The sequence below is a fragment of the Anolis sagrei genome, chromosome 2 (assembly GCF_037176765.1).
Source record: "Anolis sagrei isolate rAnoSag1 chromosome 2, rAnoSag1.mat, whole genome shotgun sequence".
Classification (NCBI taxonomy): domain Eukaryota; kingdom Metazoa; phylum Chordata; class Lepidosauria; order Squamata; family Dactyloidae; genus Anolis; species Anolis sagrei.
Window position 1 is genome coordinate 244,722,193 of NC_090022.1, and position 20,164 is coordinate 244,742,356.

The window sequence follows — 20,164 nt, forward strand, 5'->3', positions numbered from 1 at the left end:
GAATGACAAAAGAGCTTAATTCTCTTGGGAGAACCCAAAAGATGCACTGGCTTCCTATAATTTCTCCCTTAACAATGCTGCTTCTGGCCCTTTTGAATACCTGGGTAGGAAAATGCCAGGGATGACTCCTCCACTAAGGGCCCCTCCACACAGCCCTATATCCCAGAATATCAAGGCAGAAAATCCCACATTATCTGAGTGTGGATTAGGATAATACAGTTCAAAGCAGATATTGTGGGATTTTCTTGATATTCTGGGATATAGGGATGTGTAGAAGAGCCCTAAGACAGTACTGGCCTTTTCCCATCTCCACAGAATGACCCTCCAAGGGTCACACCAAAATCCATAAATTTGGTCTCCAAACCTGCGCTCGACTAAAAGATGAGATCAACTTATAAACAAGTATATACAGTTAGGGTTTTTTCCCCCTTAATTAAATATACAAACACTTTTTGGGTCAGTAAATGAGATGTGCCAAGGCATCGCCTCAGGGACACATATGTCAGGCTGTATTGAAATACCCATCCCTTCTTGCACTGCTATCTGATTTTCTCTGTGCCTGCTCTCAGTAAATTTAGGTACTGCTTCCCTTTAATTACTCCCACAGCAGCTGGTCTTTGTAAATCTTCATTCTACAAAGTGTGTCTGATCTCTTTTTTAGCATACACTGGAAGTGCTGCAATCTCCAAGGTACCAAGGGTAACTGTTTTGCCTTGTTAACCAGTAGAAGCACCATGTAGCGGAAGGCTCTTACATGGATCCATATCAGCACAAATGGTGCATGTGTTGAGGTGCTCAGAATAGATGCAATCTCTCTGTTGTGATTTTGTGGCCTGTAGATGTGTTGTGGTTGGCTTTCTTTCTGGATGGCCGATGATTTTCTCATGTTTCTTATTCCACAATATCTGCTTTGACCTGGGTTATCTGAGTCCACATTGGGTTATCTGAGTCCACATATTCCAGTTCAAAGCAAATAATCTGGAATTTTATTCAATTGCATGGAAGGGCCCTTTGTCTCTTTTTATAATACAGTACTATTTGTTTATCAACATATTCAGTATCCATTATTCTACTTACATATGTACCAAAAATACCACCACAACCCCTGCTTTTCAGTGTGATTCCATGGGTCAAAATATAGGATGTGTTATTATCCATGGTTTCAGGTATCTATGGGGATTATTGGAACATATCCCCGGTGGGTACAGGTGTTGTACTGTATTGTCATGGCCCCACTGGAGGCTGCAAATTAGAATTAATTCCTTCCCAAATGCATGATTTCAGGAATAGCATGGGCCTGCAATAAAGAATTGAAACATCTGTACAAATAGTGGGAAGCTGAGAAATTTAACTCCTATAAATAACTGCCTCCTGGAGCACTAGTAAATTCCAGGTGGACCACCAGTGGTCACAAAGTAAAGTTTGGGAATGATTGGAATGCCTTTTCTTGTAAATGTGTAATTTACTCTGTGGGTAATGAATGTTTAAATAGTTCCATTCTTCAAGGACTTACAACATTAATGAATCCTTTTTGTACTTTTATTTCTCTCAGCTGCATCTCTGTGAAGTTCCTTCTTGGTCTTAAACATCATCTGAAACTTCAGATGTTTTCTGAAGAACTGTTCTTTAATCTTGTGGGAAAGGCAAGCGTTCTCCCATTGCACACATCTTCATTTAGTGTATAGAGACGACAAGTGATTTGCATACCTAATGACGTTACATGGAGTCTCAGCTGTGGAAACCCTTTGTTGTGCATTAAATTGGAAACTCCTTGAATACTAGCTGGAAAGTACAACCACATATGGAGAGGAAAGGGCACCTCCTGAGAGAACAAATAATTGCCAGTCTATGAATAGTTAAGCTGACATTTTTAAATGGCAAATAAAAGAATAATTGCTGACTGATATTTGAAGGGAATTAAATTTGGCGGTGGAAATATAATTTGGAAACCACCTAGTTAAATGGCATTCTTTGTACTTTTCTACTGAAATACAGGGCTTGAAAAAATATACATTATTTTCTACTTGCAATGGTTCTGTGCGTCAAATTACATAAGGTATAATTAGCACTCCAAACATTTAGGCATATTTTAATGTAAATATCCACCCATCCCGTTTCAGTGAGTGATCCATTTTTATATTTGCCCTTTTAAGAGTAAGATTGATTAATATTTTTACTAATTTTTAAGAGGATGAATGGAATTATTTTCTGCTCCTGATTTGAGGTGCACACTAGCTTTTAGGTTACCAGTTAAAATTAAACATTTTGCATCTACTGGAAAGGAAACATACATCTAACCCAAGAAAGAAGCAGAAAGAGTGGTAAGGTAAGGCAAAAAACTCATTATTTGCTGATTCAGTCTGACCTGATTCAGAAGTCTTCCTCACTGGTGGATCTTTCTCTCAGCTGTTTCTGAGATGCTTCCAACATTTGGATCCCCAGATGTTATCAGAAATTAGTTTTGTTTGTGAGGATGATGCATAGAAGTATTGAGTTGGGTAAAGTGTATATCACAATTGTGTTTTATTGGTAAGGAATCTTATTATGATTCCTCCAACATTTTCATATATGTATCATACCCAGAGGACCCCCTGGTGGTACAGCGGGTTAAACTGCTGAGCTACTGAACTTGCTGACTGGAAGTCAGCAGTTGGAATCTGGGGAGCAGGGTGAGCTCCCACTGTTAGCCCCATCTTACGCCAACCTAGCAGTTCGAAAACATGCAAATATGAGTAGATCAGTAGGTACCGCCTTGGCGGGAAGGTAATGGTGCTCTATGCAGTCATGCTGGCCACATGATCTTGGAGGTGTCTACAGACAATGCCAACTCTTGAGCGTAGAAATGAAGATGAGCACCAATCCCCAGAGTCTGACACAACTAGACTTAATGTCAGGGGAAACCTTTACCTTTACCTTACCATACCCAAAATTAATTCAGTATATGTTCATTTTCCACCCTTTTTCTAGAATACAGGTTTTTGTGATAAATATAATACTGTTCTATTCATGATTATTTTACAGATTTATCAAATCGTGCTCACAGATTTTTCTGTAAATTCTGTAAGCCTTAAATTTGTGTTCAGTCATCTATTCATGCTCTAGATAAAGTCTGTAATTAGAAACTGAGGCCATGTTAATTACAGATAAAGTGGGTGCATACAATGATAGCAGTTTACAGTCGTGCTTTGTTGTCACCTTTCTGTTCCATATTTATGGTTGTGTGCTACGTCTTCTTTGAAATTGCTTTAAATGTTACGTTTTGTTGATCTATGCGCACTCTACACAGAAAGTATTAATTTGCAGCTCCAAAGGAGTGTGTTGGTTTGTTATAAGGTGGGAACACAAGATAGGATTGTTTAAAAGGGTGTCCCTCCAGAATCATCCGTCATTGCTGCTGATGGCTAAAAATCCTTGCAGAAAAAATGCATAACCTGCAACCCTTGTTGTAAAGTTGACTGCATGGTGGATTTCCTTTCTCTCTTAAAAGTGCATCATTGTACAGGGGACTGAAGATATGCATGGATACTTGTTAGAGGTGGAAGGGAGTAAATTAGAGAATTCAGGCATGCTACTCCAAAATATGGAATATACATATTTGGGGGAGAAATACTGTTTTGAACTGTGAATCTCAGAAACCTCCATCAGATTCTGGGAGAGGTAAAGGGATGATTTCAAGGGTATTACTGACATTTAACATTGGTCTCTCCTTTTTTTCTGTATGCATTACGCTGGGGATATTCGATTAAGGTTTGTGTTAGATTTATAACTTTTATTTAAACACAACATGACATGTTTTAATACATTTAACTTATTCATTTAAATACAAAATAATGATCATAAGTACAGTAACATCAAACAGAACCCGTTCTGCTACGGCTGAGCTTATTGCAGTTCAAGGGATCTGAAGTAGCCTGGTTTAAATCAGTTTGGGATTTTAAGTCTTAGCCTGGGTGGTCCACAGCTGCCCTTGCTCCCCTCCTCTAAAGAGGCACTGGGGTCCCTCTACACTGCCATAAAATCCAGGTTATCTGCTTTGAACTGTATTGTATGGCAGTTTAGACTCATAATCCATTTATCTGCTTTGATGATATGGATTATATGGCAGTATAGAAGAGGCCTGGGAGAAGCAAAAGAGAAGTGTTGAGAATTACAATATTGTTCTGCACAATTGCTAATCTTACTAGTGCTCCTCTGATGGCCCATAAATAGTTTCCAAACTGCTTCTCCTAGCGCCATCTCACACCGAAGCATTCTGTCTGTGAAATTCAGCCAGTGCAGTGGTTCCCAAAGTGTGGTCTGTGGACCACCAGTGGTCCGCAAGAACTAAAATATGGTCTGTGGCTTCACCATTACGCCTCATTGCAACAAGAGTGACTGGTCTCGCGAAATAATAGTAATCATCATCATCATCTTTATTTATATCCCGCCACCATCTCCCCAATGGGGACTCGGAGCGGCTTACATGAGGCCAAGCCCAAGCAACAAAATTACAATAAAATAAGACCGAAAACGCAAACTGAAAAGACAAACAAAGCACAACATCGTAGTAACATAAAGCATGTGAATAAATAACGATATAAAATTACAATAAAACAATCACAATGACAGTGGGCGGGCTACATGTAATGATTAAAAGAAAGACTCATTAAAATTGGTTTAAAACTCGGGCGAGATAAAAGAGAAACGAATTGTTTGTGGAGGAGGACTCATTATAGCGGGGATTGTGGGATCAAACTTTCCCACGGAGGGAGGGGGAATGTGTACTCCAATGACAGAAACGAGGCTTATTAAATATGGTTTTCTGTGGGCGAGCAGATGGCAACTACTGGATGGCACATGTTCTATATCACAAAATAGAGCTGATCCATTGCAATTTTCTGAATCAGCACCCAATTAACCTGATTCCTAACCCTTTTGGTACTAATGTTGGAGAGTGCTCCCTGGTCAAAGTGGTCCCAGGTCAAAAAAGGGTTGGGAACCACTGATCCAGTGGATAAGTAGAGTTTAGAGAAGTTACTTTGGGTTGCAAATCCCAGAATTCCACAGCCAGCCAAATCTATATAAATAAAAATATAATTTTAATTTGTGGGATTAACATAACTCAAAAACCACTGGACAAATTGATATCAAATTTGGACACAATACACCTATCAGGCCAACGAGTGACCATCACTCATAAAAACACTGAAAAACAGAGCAGAAGAGACTTAAAAAGCTAAAAAAACAAAAAATACATTCCAACACATGCACAAAACCACATATATACATAAACACGCATATATACACATATACACAAATATATACACGCACATATATACACGCACAAAACACATATACACAGACTGGGCCACGGCTAGTTAATTATAAATCTGATTTTCAAGAATCAGTCTGTATAATGATAATATAAGGAGATCCATAAGCAATCTTTATATCTGTATCTGCCTTCATATTCCATTGAGCTCTTTGTTATATTTAAGCAGAAGTCACTGAACCACAGTTGAGTTCTTTTTTCATTTTGGATGGTTTTCATTTTCTGAGTTAAAAGATTTCTTTCCACGTGGGCGTTGGGTCAACCGTTTTGTCTGAAGAAATTTCATTAACAAGTCTATAGAGGGGCAAATAAGGAGGAAAGGCATGCTCTAAAATGCAGGGAAATTTGTAATGAACCTCTCTCCTTTTTCATATATATTGTGATAAGGAATGGTTAGATAATAAATTGAAGCCATAGTGTGTTAAACTGAGAATTTCAAGCAGATTTGGTGATGACAGGGTTGTCACGACAAGTCTGAGGAAAGCATTTAGAGGGAAAAATCCACATGAATATCTGTAAGCGCTCTTATTATTTCTGAGAGGGTTCATAATGCATCTGATAGAATTAGCACTGCAAATGTGGGGTGTACATCCTATCTAATAGCTGTTCTCGGCTGTTAATTAGCTTGGTTGATTTTAATGAGCATATTTAATACATACTTCCTGCTGATAATCTTACTAGGAACTAATATTTTTGAATATGCTAATCATATATCTATTATCTCAGAAAGGTGGCAAGAATTTTAGCAATAAACCATATTAAAGGTTAGGTTATCCATAATAATTAAGAACCAAAGCAAATAATGCTCTCTTAAATTAAATCTTGACTCTGGGAAGAAGGAATCCTGGGGTGAAATTGGTGCAATATTGCCAATAAAATTTAAATTAGTGTGTTCTAGATGCAAAACAGGACATGAATGTGAGAGCAGACAAAGTGCAGTTTGGTAACCTTGTAGTATTTTTCATGATTAAATCTTGGACAAACCACTTTGCTACCAATAAATTGTATATCCAGAGGAAAATTCTACTAACTAAACAAATAATCAAATACATTTTAAAAAACAATTGATTGTTCCATTTTGACTCTTGTCATGCCCCAGCATGCATCCGTGATACTGTGTTTGCTTTGTAGTTCTTGCCCACTACATCAGTACTATTACTAGATGTGATGTAATAGCTCCTCACTTCTCTCTCAGTGCCATGCTTATTGTTCTGAAAGAAACATGGTTGCTCAGCACCTGGGAATGTATCATTTTTCATGTACTGTTGCATGACGTTTTGCAAGGTTTACCTGGATTAAAGCATCCAGAATCTTATCTACATCTCCTCAGTCAAGTTGAACACTGTCTGGCAACATATATCTGGTGTAAGTACTGGTTAAACAAAGAACTACTGGGCAGTCCCACAACCTCACACTTGCAGCCAAGTTATTGAGCCAGAATAAGTCTCATAGAATGTTAATTATTAAACATAATTAGACTAAGAACACCCACATCTCATGTATTTGTTTATTGCTTTTTAGGACTACAATTTTACTCTGAGGGTCACTTGGGTCCCCCCCCCCCCCCACAATGTCAAGACTAATCGTGCACTTGAGACATTATGGAAAGTTGAAATAGGAGATAAGCGAGGTAGTTTCAGCCACACTTCTGCATGAAATTGTTGATAATAATAATAATAATAATAATAATAAAATAACAACAACAACAACAACTTGACAATTTGGACAGAAAAACAAGGAAAGCCATGACTATTCATAATACACTACATCTTTGCCTTGAAGATCTGGTGGCAGAGGACTTTTACAAGTCAAACAAGCAGTTGAAGAAGAAAAACACTCCCTGGCAGAATATGTAAAAGGAAGCCAAGAACCTGCTTTAATTGAAGTCAATAATTGGAAACAAAGAAACAGTATAGGAAAACTCCACTACAAACCAGAACAGCTGGCATAACATAGCATTGCATGGACAGTTCCTTGACAAAATTGAAGGAAAGATTGATAAGGAGAAGACCTGGTTCTGGCTTATGAATGGAACACTGAAGAAGGAGACAGAAAGTCTGATTCTTGCAGCCCAGGAGCGAGCCATCAGAACAAATGCAATTAAGACCAGGATTGAAAAATCAGCTGTTGATTCAAAATGCAGACTCTGCAAGGAAGCTGATGAAACCATTGATCCTCAGCTGCTGCAAGAAATCACACAGACAGACTACAAACAGAGGCACAACTCTGTGGCCCAAATGATTCATTGGAACTTATGTCACAAGTACCTCCTTCCAGTAGTAAAGAACTGGTAGGATCATAAACCTGCAAAGGTAGTAGATAATAAACACGCAAAATACTGTGGGACTTTCTAATCCAGACTGACAAAGTTTTGGAACACAATACACCAGACATCACAATTGTGGAAAAGAAAAAAAGTTTGGATGATTGATGTCACCATACCAGGTGACAGTCGCATTAAGGAAAAACAACAGGAAAAACTCCGCCATTACCAGGTGGTCCCAATGGTAATCAGCACACTGAGTGCCGTACCAAAAGATCTCAGCCAGCATTTGGAAACAATAAACATTGACATAACCATGATCTGTCAACTACAAAACTGTCAACTACAAAACACGATTTGTCAACTACCTTACTTGTCTCTGCGCACATCATTTGAAAATACATCACACAGTCCTAGATGCTTGGATTTTGTGATTTTGTGATACGATATCCAGCATACATATCTTGTTTGCTGTGTAATACTGTGTTTTTGTGTCAGAATAATAATAATAATAATAATAATAATAATAATAATAATAATAATATCAGCTGCCACTAGATACGTCTGCCCCTGGATCCTTTGCCATGAGTTCCCCAAAATGTGCGATTGTTCGTAGTTTTGGAACTTAACAATTAGGGAGAAGTTCCTAAATCTTGGTTTTGTATGATAGATTTGGTGCTGCTTCACAGATTTGTCTCAACCTTTCTCCAAGCAGCTCATAGTATTTGTGGTCCTGTCCCTCCCTTCTTCTTTTTACTTATTTATTTATCGTGTTGGAAGCAAATTGAGAATAGTTATAATGTATTTAAAAACACACACAAACAAAGTTTAAAAACTTGCCATTGTACTAAATTTTCTTTGATCAGAATCTGGCCACTTGGAATGCCTCTGGTGTTGCTGTCAGGTCCTCCATTGTGCATGTGGCAGAGCTCAGGTTGCATTGTATCAGGTGGTCCGTAGTTTGCTCTTCACACTCGCATGTTGTGGACTCCACTTTGTAGCCCCATTTCTTAAGATTGGCTCTGCATCTCATAGTACCAGAGCGCAGTCTCTTCAGCGCCTTCCAAGTCACCTGGCTTCTGTGTGCCCAGGAGGGAGTTTCTCATCCGGTCTCAGCCACTGATTGGGGTTCTAGGTTTTAGACTGCCACTTTTGGACTCTTGCTTGCTGAGGTGTTCCTGCAATTATCACTGTAGATCTTAGAAAGCTATTTCTTGATTTAAGGCATTGGCATGCTGGCTGATAACCCGTCTTTCTTTGAGTGGAAATACCAAGTTACATGCTTGTTTTGGCCTTTTCATTTTAGATTTGTTTCCCATATTACATGGCAGTCACTTTAGAGTAAGAAAATACTTTAAATCCATTTGTTAATATTCTTGTATTACTGTTTTTATTAATGAAGTAGGATGGATCCTCGTATATACAGAACCTAAATAAATGTCTTAACTTGATTGTCATGTTGTACTCTTGATGTACCCCTTATTACAGAGCACTGTTAAATTGATTCTCTCAGACTTCCTGTAAGATCTCTAAATGAGTCTCCCTAACAAAGGGGGAGAAAATGTTTTAACTCTTAGTTTCTCTTTGATTAATGAATGTCTATTTGCATTGGGACTTTTCCCAGAACAACAGCTGCGTATTGAACATATAGCAGCAGAAAACTTGTAGTATTTTACATTCTTTGTATTTTCTTTGTGAGTCCTAAATTAGTAGGATTCAGCTTTTAGGTTATTTGTGCTGTGGGTTTTATGTTTTACGATTTGATAAAACTTACTTTTTTAAAACTACCTTGTGATTTGGGGATTATTAACTTGGAACTACTATTTTGAAATAGAAGCTAATTTCCTAAATAAGATAAGTTAACTTTGATTCAGTTCCCTCCCCACACTGTTCAGCATGCTCCAATTGGGTGTTTTATGAGTCAAAAGCATTTTCTGAGCCACTAAATCAGCAAGGCTAACGGGCATTGAATGAACCAGGTATATAGGAAATCTGTTAATATATTCCACTATACAAACAAATATCGGAGTTCTAAGAGCTGAGTGATACATATACAGTGATTGACAGTTTGTGGAGTATATTATAATATAGCCAGTGAAATGTTATATTGCAGCATGTTGGTGGTCAGGAAATTAATTCCCAAGTTAAAGCCTTAGGCAGCCAAGGTACAGATTCTTCCTAGCTAAGCTTTCCTACTATGATGTATCTTTTATATGGATTATAATATTTGGATTGATTTTCAAGGCTCTATATGCTCATGTGTATAGGCGTATTTCTTATAAATGAACCTGGAGACAGTGCTTGAAAGTAAAACAACCACAGTCCTATAGAATGATATGTAAAAGGAAGGGTTAATTTAAAATAATTCGTTTTTCAAAAGGTCTCGATTTAAATTCTTTAGATCACTAATAAGGAAGATTTCATTTAAGTGCATTATTATGGAACATAACCTCAGTACAGATATATCACATTTAATGAAGTAGTGTTCCTAGGCATTATGTCTTTAACAGAAAATTTGCAGGAATGACATGAAAAGAATAAGGATAGGTTCCTGTACATAAAAATCAACAATAGCTCTACATGTTTTATCAAACTTTTTATTCAAAACTAACAATGTGCACAAATGAAAGAAAATCACCAGAAGAGATAAGCCTTACATAAGTAAACAAATACATTTTGAACCTTATAGAGACCCTGGGAACAAGAAATCTGGACAAGTCCTTTTGGCTGTTTCCCAAGCCATCACTGAGTCAATTGTTTATTTTATGGAAAGATGAGTGGCTTTCCATGCCAGTCCAGATAAGCCCAAGACTGTTTGTATATCTCAGTGCTTCCCAACCTTTTTTTTTTTTTTTACCAGGGACCACTTGACCAGGGACCACTTTGACCAGGAACCACTCTCCAACATTAGTACCAAAAGGATTATGAATCAGTTTTTGATCAACTTTAGTTTTGGTTTGGTTATTTTGTCATTTTTGCTTTCCTTATGATTTCCCTTTCTGTGATTAAACATACAAATCTATACTTTTTAATGTGTTGGGGGAGCTGGAGAGATAGGCTTATTGTCTTCCCCTCTTGTTTTCTCTATTTTTCTTTTTACGTATGCTCAGTAGGAGACTCTAGAGGCAGTTAATGTTTACTTTTCCTGTTGTTGGCAGTCATGCATTACTGTAGTAGTATCAGCTAGAATAGAAATCCATTGTTTCCCATTTCCAAACTTTTTATTGCATTGTTTACTGTAGAGATACTGCTGCAACCCAGTACTGACAGTCTGCTTCTCACTGTGAACTTCCATGAGACCCATTTTGTTTGTATGATAGACATACTATACATAATAATTAAATGTGATATTTGTCCAATAGGTAGATAATTGTTAGCAGTCATTACACGTGTCAAATTCCAAACAGGCTTTCTATAGAATTGGTTTCAGGGCAATAATCTTCACAGCAGCTGAGAGATGTTTCCTTTACTGTGAACTTTATTGTTCTGATTCTAATGGGCTGGTACGTAATATTGTTTTTGTATAAAAAGGGATGAGCAGCTTGGTGTGGTTGGGCAAACCCATGTAGATCTGTTACTTCTCTTACCAAAATGTATAATATACTAGTGAATATACCCAGCTGTGCTTGGGCATTCGTTTTCCAATGCTGTTTATTAGAAATACTAATTGTTAGCTTTATAATGTTATGAATGATCCCATTGGGAAATGCACACCTGGGCAATGCTGGGTACATAAGCTAGTGTTTTATAAAAGTTTCAGTACTCCGCTTATCAGCACAGATGAATTCAGGTTAATATTTTCTCTATGCATAAAAAATGCACTGCTCTGAAGATAGGATCCTACCTAAGTTTGGCATCTTAGGGCAGTGTTCTCAACTTTTTTTTTTACCAGGAACCCCTTTGACCAGGGACTACTCTCCAACATTAGTATCAGAAAGGTTATGAATCAGTTTTTGGTCAACTTTAGATTTGGTTTGGTTATTTTTGGGTGCTGATTCAGAAAAATGCACTGGATAGACCACATCAGCTCTATTTTCTAATACAGAACATAGGCCATCTGCTCACCCACAGAAAACCATATTTAATAATGTGGTAGTAGTAAACTTTCGTGGGTAGTCAGCCTCTCCCCTCCTGACATCCCTGTTGCCTTGGCACTATATGAGGGTTTCGCATGACCGGTTGCTCTAGTCGCTGCAATGGTTTTGAGGCAACTGTGTAGTAATGGTGAGGTCACTGACCATATTTTTGTTCTTGAGGACCACTGGTGATCCATGGACCACAGGTTGGGAACCACTGTCCCTTTTCCTGCTCGCTTATTTCTCTATCTGACCCATTGAGAAGGCTTCTCTTAGCATGTCTACATGGCAGTGCTCTGGCTCTCTGAGAAGGGCTCTTAGGTTTTAGACCTGTTGACACTCTAACCCACTTCCAATTGTCATCTCTCCTTTTTATCTATATACTTTGGAGGCTTTCAAATGGAGGCTGGATGGCCATCTGTTGGGGATATTTTGAATGCTATTTTCCTGCTTCTTGGCAGGGGGTTGGACTGGATGGCCCATCAGGTCTCTTCCAACTAGGATTATATGATTATATACTGCCTTCTTGTGGATGCACCGGAGTGTTGCATATATACATACACACATATTTATTTGTTTGTTTTTGGGGCCCTAGCCCCGTAGAGATGGATTTTTAATTGAAACTTCACCAATATTTTAAGTTGGATAATGAAGGGTATGCATACCCAGTTTGGTTCAGGTTCATCAAACCATGTAGGAGCCTTTGTGGAACATACACATGTATTTTCACTTCTATACATCGAAACACTACCATAATAGGCACACTGACTAGTTTGGCCTTATAAAATACACTGTAGAATGATAGCTGAATTAATAAATAAGATTTTTCATGTAGATTGTTCAGCAGTAAAAATTAAATTTGCTACAATAGTGTCTTTGAACAAAGCAGACATGTTTGATATGGTCATCGGGAAGTACCTAGTGTGCTTATGCAAGGCTATGGAATTGGATTCATCCTTTATAAATATTTTGAATAAACTACACAGCCAAGCAAGGGTAAAGAACAAGGCAATGGATTCAGTAGTATTTGAGGACTCTAGTGGTATGAAATCAGGAACTCTTACCTTGCTTTCCATTTTCTGTGCTTAAGAAATCATTAGCACTTCATATAAGAAATGCTATTAATGGGTTTGAAATAAATAATTGAAATCCTGTTCTGAATTGTTATGCAGAAAATATTGATCTTACATTTGCAACCATCTATAGAATCCCTAAATGTAACACAGCAGATAATGGTTTATAGTAAATAGCTGACTTAGAAATTAAACTCATTTTCTCAGACTAGTGGTTGGCAAGTGACATGGAAAAATATGTATCAAAACAAAGATGGACATGAGGACTAAACTGAACAAATGTTTGGCTGTTAAAATATGAGAGAGAATTAATTAGATTAACATAAAGTAAAGGGAGATATATAGAATTATTAGAAATACATTAAACAAACAGGAATTCATCATACCTTTCATGGTTGACTGGATTTCTGGTAGTCCTACCTCAAAAGATCTTTCACCTTTTTCAGATACTGATATTAAAATTGTATACTGACATTAATATCATATGATGGAGTTATAAAAGGATGTCAAGAACATATTATTGGTTACTAAAAAAGGAAAGAGCCCAATGTTTTAGTTTTTAAAACAAATAATAGCATTATCTGGACATTCAGATACCTCTTTCACAAGATCTGAGAAATCAAAGAGAAATTTAAACCAAGAATGGGGATGCTCTATAACCAGCAAGGGAACACATTACATGTTTGAGCAGAAATAAAAAGATGGTTGACATAAAACACTGAAGGAATGAAATAAAATATGACAGATTCATTTAAGGAAGAAATTTGATGGTGAATCTGCAAACACTAGAAACAGATTTTGTACCAATAGAGCTACTACAAGAAACAGAAATTACTGTAGTTCTAACTGAAATCTGCCAGCAAATATGGAAAACAAAACAATGGCCCACAGATTGGAAACACTCAACATATATTACAATCTCCCAAAAAGGGACCCCAGGAATTGCAGTAAGCACTGGACCAATTGCATTAATTTCCCACACAAGCAAACTACAGTTGAAAATTCTATAACAAATAAGTTTATGGTGCAAGGAGCAAAAAATGTCAGTGGTCAAAACTGAGATCAGGAGAGAAAGGCATTTAGGTTCACGCTCTCAGTCTCTCTCTCTCTCTCTATATATATATATATGTTCACGGGCTATATCTATATCTCCCTCTATATATAGAGCCCCCAAAAGAATTTTGGGAGGAAAATAGCATGTTCTTTATTGAGTATGAAAAACTATTGATCGTTATTAAGGAAATGGGTGTGACACAACTTTGATAGTCCCGATGTGTAACCTGTTATGCATGACAAGAGGCCATCAGAACAGGATACGGAAAAAACCAGGATGGTTTTCAGTTGTCAAGGCAAGGCTACATTTTTTACACTTTCTATTTAACTTGTACTCTATGCTGTTTTTATCATATACAAAACAGGATTAGACTCTAAGAAAGGAAGTGTGAAAATTGGAGGAAGGAACACCAACGGTTTAAGAAATGCAGGTGGCACCATGCTGCTAGCAGAAAATAGCAAAGACATTGAACTATTCCTGAAGAAAGTCAAGAAAGAAAGTACAAAGGCAGGTTTACAAGTGAACCTTAAATAATCCAAATCAATGACCATAGATTATTTACACAAATTTGAAGTAGACAATGAAGGCAATAAGCAGCAATAACAAATTCCTTGTCAAACATCATAAAATGTAACAGGAATGAATTACTTTTGAAGACTAACTTTCCAAGTTCTGATCACTGGCAACTCATGGAGTCACTCCCTGGCTATATCACTTCTTCCTGGGAAGGAGCAGTAGTTTTTCTTGTCATCTTTCTGCTTGGACATATCTGAAGTTTGGTCCAGAAAAATATAAGAAACAGTGATGATTGTGCCTGAATACTAGTGGATTCTTGGGACCTTATCCAAGTATTTTTAATGTGGAAATTTAATAATTTGGAAATTATTACTTTTATGAAGTACTGTTCACTTTTTCTTCCAATTCATTATCACAGCACTGAACAGGCCCATAGCCAGGATTTCATTTCGGGGGGGGGGGGGGGGGGCTAAAATATTTTCAGGGGGGGGTTGTGGGGGCTGAGTTTCGGGGGGGGGGCTGAGTCTGAGTGAAAGAGGGTCTAGCCTAGCAAATCTTTTGTATCATTACCCCAATACCCCCATACATATGGGATATATTGAGAATGGTGATCAAATCATGATATTAATAAACATAACAGTTTAAATAATGCACCAGTAAGGCCTTTTCGCGAACCACCATGAGAATTTCGGGGGGGGGGGGGCTGAAGCCCCCCGACCCCCCCCCCCCCCCCCGGCTACATGCCTGGCACTGAACTGCAGCTTCTAAAATTATTTATTACTTTAGGAACTTATAGTGGATGGTGATGATTGTAAATCATAAAAATATGAGAGAGGAGGAATAAAAGGAGAGAGGAATAAAATACAGAAGAAACAAAACATTTTGCATTGCATTTCGCTTAATTTGGTTGAATCTTGGCCTCTGTCTGTTACAACTTTTCCTAAAGTAATATATACTCTTGAATGCAGAGTGTCGGTTTCTCAGAGAATCCTTCTTAGTTCATTGGAAACAGCTGAGACTCTCAACTGGCTTTTAAAGTTAAATGAAGCACAAAGGCTCTAAGCTAATTGGTGTGAAGTTTCGTTTCACATTTTTTTGGCATGGGTTGTGCATGCGTATTTTTTGTAATATACATTTTATTACTTCAGATTTTCTCACCCCTTCTAATTAAAATAAAAATGGCACCCTTGCTTAAATATTGTCGGTGTGAGTCACCTCTGCAAGATTATCAGAAATACTGTAGAGTTGTGGGAATATGTATCTTTCCCATGTATTCATCTAGTATTCCCTTTGGCCTTTAAATACGTAACCTCTGCTGCAAATCACAAATGTTCATATGCTGGTGGGGAGTGGCTTACATATTCCTAGTTTCTCTCTCCCTCCAGATTTTGGAATAACTATTTGCATGTACTTGCATAAACATCTTGAAGATTTAACCCAAGTCTAAGGATGAAATTCATTTATATATATCTTATACACATAGCCTGAAGGTAATTTTATACAGTTTTAAAAATGATTTTGTGCACAAAACTAAGTTTGTGTAGATTGCACCACCACAAAAGAAAGAGGGCTGCCCATGTGTACAGTTTGGATTTTGGAATGTTTCAGATTTCAGAACTCTGGATAAAGGATGCTCAGTTTGTCTGATTGTAAAAAAACAAAAAAAAAACATGTTTTTATTCTTTTTCCTTGCCAGTCTCCTTTACCATTTGACTTATTTGGTGCATTTTCAGCTTCCTATCTGTGCAGATAAAAATAAAATGTATGTTTGTAGGCTCTGTGGGATTCACTGCATGTGGTTGCACCAAGAAACAGATGTCATAAGCATATTTTGTCCTGACATCACTCCTCTGATAGTTTTTTTGTTAATCTTACAGTTGTTTTGCTGAAACGCTTTATTGAATTTAAAATGCCTTTTGAATTGTGAGCTTTTATATTTGAACCCTGTTACATTTGTTTTTGCCCCAATTTACCCTCTCCTCTTTTTTATGTTTAGGAATGACTTGCTTATGGTGTGTCGCCAACTGAACATGGAAGAGTCTGTGGCAGAGATTATGCAGCAGCTTGGTGGAGATGAAAATGGGAAAATTTCCTTTCAGGATTTTTCACGATGCCGTATGCAACTTGTGCGAGAAATCAGGAAGGAAGAAGTGGAACTTTCAGTGAAATCAGATGATTCTTGTAAAAAGAAAACATTGAGGGACAGAATAGCTTCCTGGCCAACAAGTAGTGATAACAGTTTGGGTAAGTGTGGCTTCACTGCATCCCTGGACTGAAAATGTGATGCAGGAGTTTGAATGCTCTCATGAATCTGTACTAGAGTTTCTATAGTCCCCATTACCTTTTGCTTGCCAGCTCATGGCATTTCAATGATATTGTCATACATAACATATTTAATGTTATGTATGAAGACCAATTATTTTTATGCATGCATACATCTGGAGGACACATGGTAAACTTGTGTTCCAGTGCATGCAGAGGTGTTCAACTTTGACATTTTATTTACCTATTTATACCCCTCCTTTCTCTACCCCAAGGGGGACTCAAGGTGGCTTACATTTTTCATTTATTTATTTATTTACTATATTTGTATGCCGTCCTTCTCAGCCCGCAGGCGACTCAGGACGGTTTACAGAGGCAGCAATTCAATGCCCACAACACCATTTAAACACATTAACATATAATGTAAACACATAACAAAATTAATAAAACATAGATCTGGGTTGTTGTCGGTTTTTTCGGGCTATATGGCCATGTTCTAGAGGCATTCTCTTTTGACGTTTTGCCTGCATCTATGGTAAGCATCCTCAGAGGTGCTTGCCATAGATGCAGGCGAAACGTCAGGAGAGAATGCCTCTAGAACATGGCCATATAGCCCGGAAAAACGTACAACAACCCAGTGATTCCGGCCATGAAAGCCTTTGACAATACATAAAACATAGATCATTTGCATCTCCTAGTTAAAAACGATGCTAAATTTAGGTGTGCACTTTCTTTCCTATAGCGCTGTGTTTTGAGAAATGTGTGACCTGGGCATTGTATTTAACTTTTCTCCTCTCAAGCATAAAACTTCAATGTTATGATTCTGGCAAACAATAGCAGTCTTCTCTGACTTCTCTGCATTGAAATCTAAAATTAGAAGACCTAGTCTATGTTCATTTCAAGCAGTGTCCGTAGCTTCACCTTTAGTGCAAGTATGTTGATTTCCAGTGATATTTCTCATATTGTGCTTTTTTCAAAAAAATATTTACCTGTCACTTGAAGTAAATATGGCCATTTGTTAAGACGTGTTAGCAGTGTCATAAATTCAAATAATTGCATAGTTGTCAAGTGATCATATCCCCATAAAAGTTTTTTATAGGGCAAAGTATAATATGGCTTGAAGAATATATATGACTTAACTAATGAAATCATAGCATGTCTTTCAGGTAATATAATAATAATAAATAATAACCCTGAGAGTTTGCTGGTTGCATATAATTGGTTTGTACATAAAGCTAAAGGCAGGAGGCATCACAGGTCTGTCACATAAATCAAGTTTATGGTTGTTCATTTTTCCTGGTATCGCTGTTGCAAATAACTGGCATTGTGGCAAGGTTGTTTAAAAAAGAGGAAGGAGAGGTACATGTCATCCCTGCAGCAGCTTGATCTGATCTGATATTCCATCCCTCCTTCCTATCTCAAAAGGCGGTGCCTGATGCCAAGTCCTCTCTCAGAGATGTGCAATCCTAGGGAGAGCAGACTGGTAAGGGGCAGTGAAGGAGAAAGGGCAGTCGTCAGGAAGAGGTGCTCCCTTCTGTGTGCCCTCCCCCCAACTATCTGCCTTACAGCCCCTCCCCCCACCCCCCAATTGCATCTCGGCTGCCCAGCACACTGCTCCCCATCTTGCTCTCCTTTGCTCCTCCTGCTATGCCCTGTGTTTATGGCTGAGGAAGGAAAGATGTCCCTGGCTGCCACTACCACTTCCCTTTCATAGTGTAACTAGCAGCCCTGCAAGACCCAGGTTTCGCCTTTAGTCAACGAAAATCATCGTGAGTCACCAATAAGGCTGAGAAAGGCAGTATACAAGTATAGTAAATAAATAAATACACCAGCACCATAGCAGATAGCTGGCAGAGGTCTGACCGGTGGATGCATCAGCTATGTGGTCTAGAGATGGATGCTGAGTGCTAGGTGCCATCCCCCTCTAATGGTGTCACCCGGCACAGTCTGCAGTCCCACATACATGTAGTCTCTCCTTTGAGGGAAAGTGCCATAGAGCCACCACTGCTTCCAGTTTCTCACCTTGGCATTAGAAAAGTCCAGAGCTGGTACTTTTTTTTTTTTTTGGTCGTGTCAGGAGTGACTCCTGGTGTGAGAGAATTGGCCGTCTGCAAAGACGTTGCCCAGGGGACGCCTGGATGATTTGATGTTTTTATCATCCTTGTGGGAGGCTTCTCTCATGTCCCCACATGAAGAGCTGGAGCTGATAGAGGGAGCTCATCCGCCTCTCCCTGGATTCGAACCTGCGACCTGTCGGTCTTCAGTCCTGCCGGCACAGGGGTTTAACCCACTGCGCCACCGGGGGCTCCTTAGAGCTCCTTAGAGCTGGTACTGCAACAAAGGAAGTAAGAGGGGGTTGGTGCATCCTTTAGATTCTCCTGTGATGTACTAAACTTACTTCTTTAACAACTCTGTCCAGAGAAGAGAATAGTTCTCTTGTTATAAGAGTTAAGTTATTGGTTGGTACTTTGAATAATATTCTTTAAATTTTCCGTGAATACCTATACCTCTTTTCATAGTACCTCTTTTAATTAGAGGACTACAATTCTGTGGCCCTTTGGAAAGGTATTTTAGAATCGACAGGTAGTACAGATTTCTTCCTCCTCAGGGAGATAGGAAGAACCTGTTGTGGAATTTCTCCTAGGTTGATAGTAGTGGATCTGCTGCCTTGTTGCCATTGACACCAATTATAATTATAATAATAATAATAATTATTATTATTATTATTATTACCCCACTTTATCTCCCCCAAAGGGAACTGAAAGCAGCTTAATATAAAAGCATCAACATTGTTGCAGTCCAAGCTTTGATCGTGCCTGCACCTGATTTCACTGGGAATTCTGGGCCTGTTAGTCAGCCTGATTGAACTGGGGATTCTGGACCTGCAATCTAACAGGAGCTTTTAAGCCTTGAAACTGAGCAGTCTGTCTGAAAACCACATTCCAGAAAGGCTGTTCATTAGGGAAGCAAGGTCAGAAGCAGATCCAAGCTCAGAGGATGAGAATCCAGGTGGACAGACTAATGAGCCATTAGATATGAGATTTACGTTCCGTCAACACAGAGCTACTCAGAAGAGTTTGTGAAGGTCAAGATGCCTATTAGCCAAAGAGTCTTAATCAGTTTCTCAGGCATGATTTTCTGTCTATATTAGCAAGACCAATAGGCTTTTTCGCCAGTCTAGGCAACGTTGATGTTTGAGAATAGGCTTAACATTCAAGTTAAGCCTGTGAAGGGATTTCTGGTTCAATGTTATCTGTTGCTCATGTTCCATGCTTCCAAGTTTTTAATGACTGTTCTGGAATCTCATATTTTGAATTTATTCTGCTTTTGTATTTCTGGTTTTTGATACTACTCTTGTATTTTGAATTCTGTGGACTATTTCTGACATTTAGACTTTGGTTTTTTATTCTATTTTGCTAAACTGCTTTATATATATATATATACACACACACACATACTTCAATAAACTGCTTTGCTGTTTTACCTTGGATTGGAATGTGTTTTACGTACAGAGGTGTTTCCCAACCTTGGAGTACAAAAAGCACAACAATTTAAAATATACAAACATTAAAACAGGATTAAATATAAACAGTATGTAAAAATTCCATT

The 20,164-nt window shown here is 38.1% G+C and overlaps 1 protein-coding gene across 1 annotated transcript in view; it reads left to right on the forward strand.

Moving 5' to 3' along the window:
* The window catches only part of MCC (MCC regulator of WNT signaling pathway), a 266,904-nt gene that overhangs the window by 12,115 nt on the left and 234,625 nt on the right, over window positions 1-20,164 (forward strand). Inside the window, exon 2 of the mRNA XM_060761904.2 lies at window positions 16,290-16,537. Coding sequence (XP_060617887.2) covers window positions 16,290-16,537 — 248 coding nt within the window. The remainder of the gene's footprint in view (window positions 1-16,289; window positions 16,538-20,164) is intronic.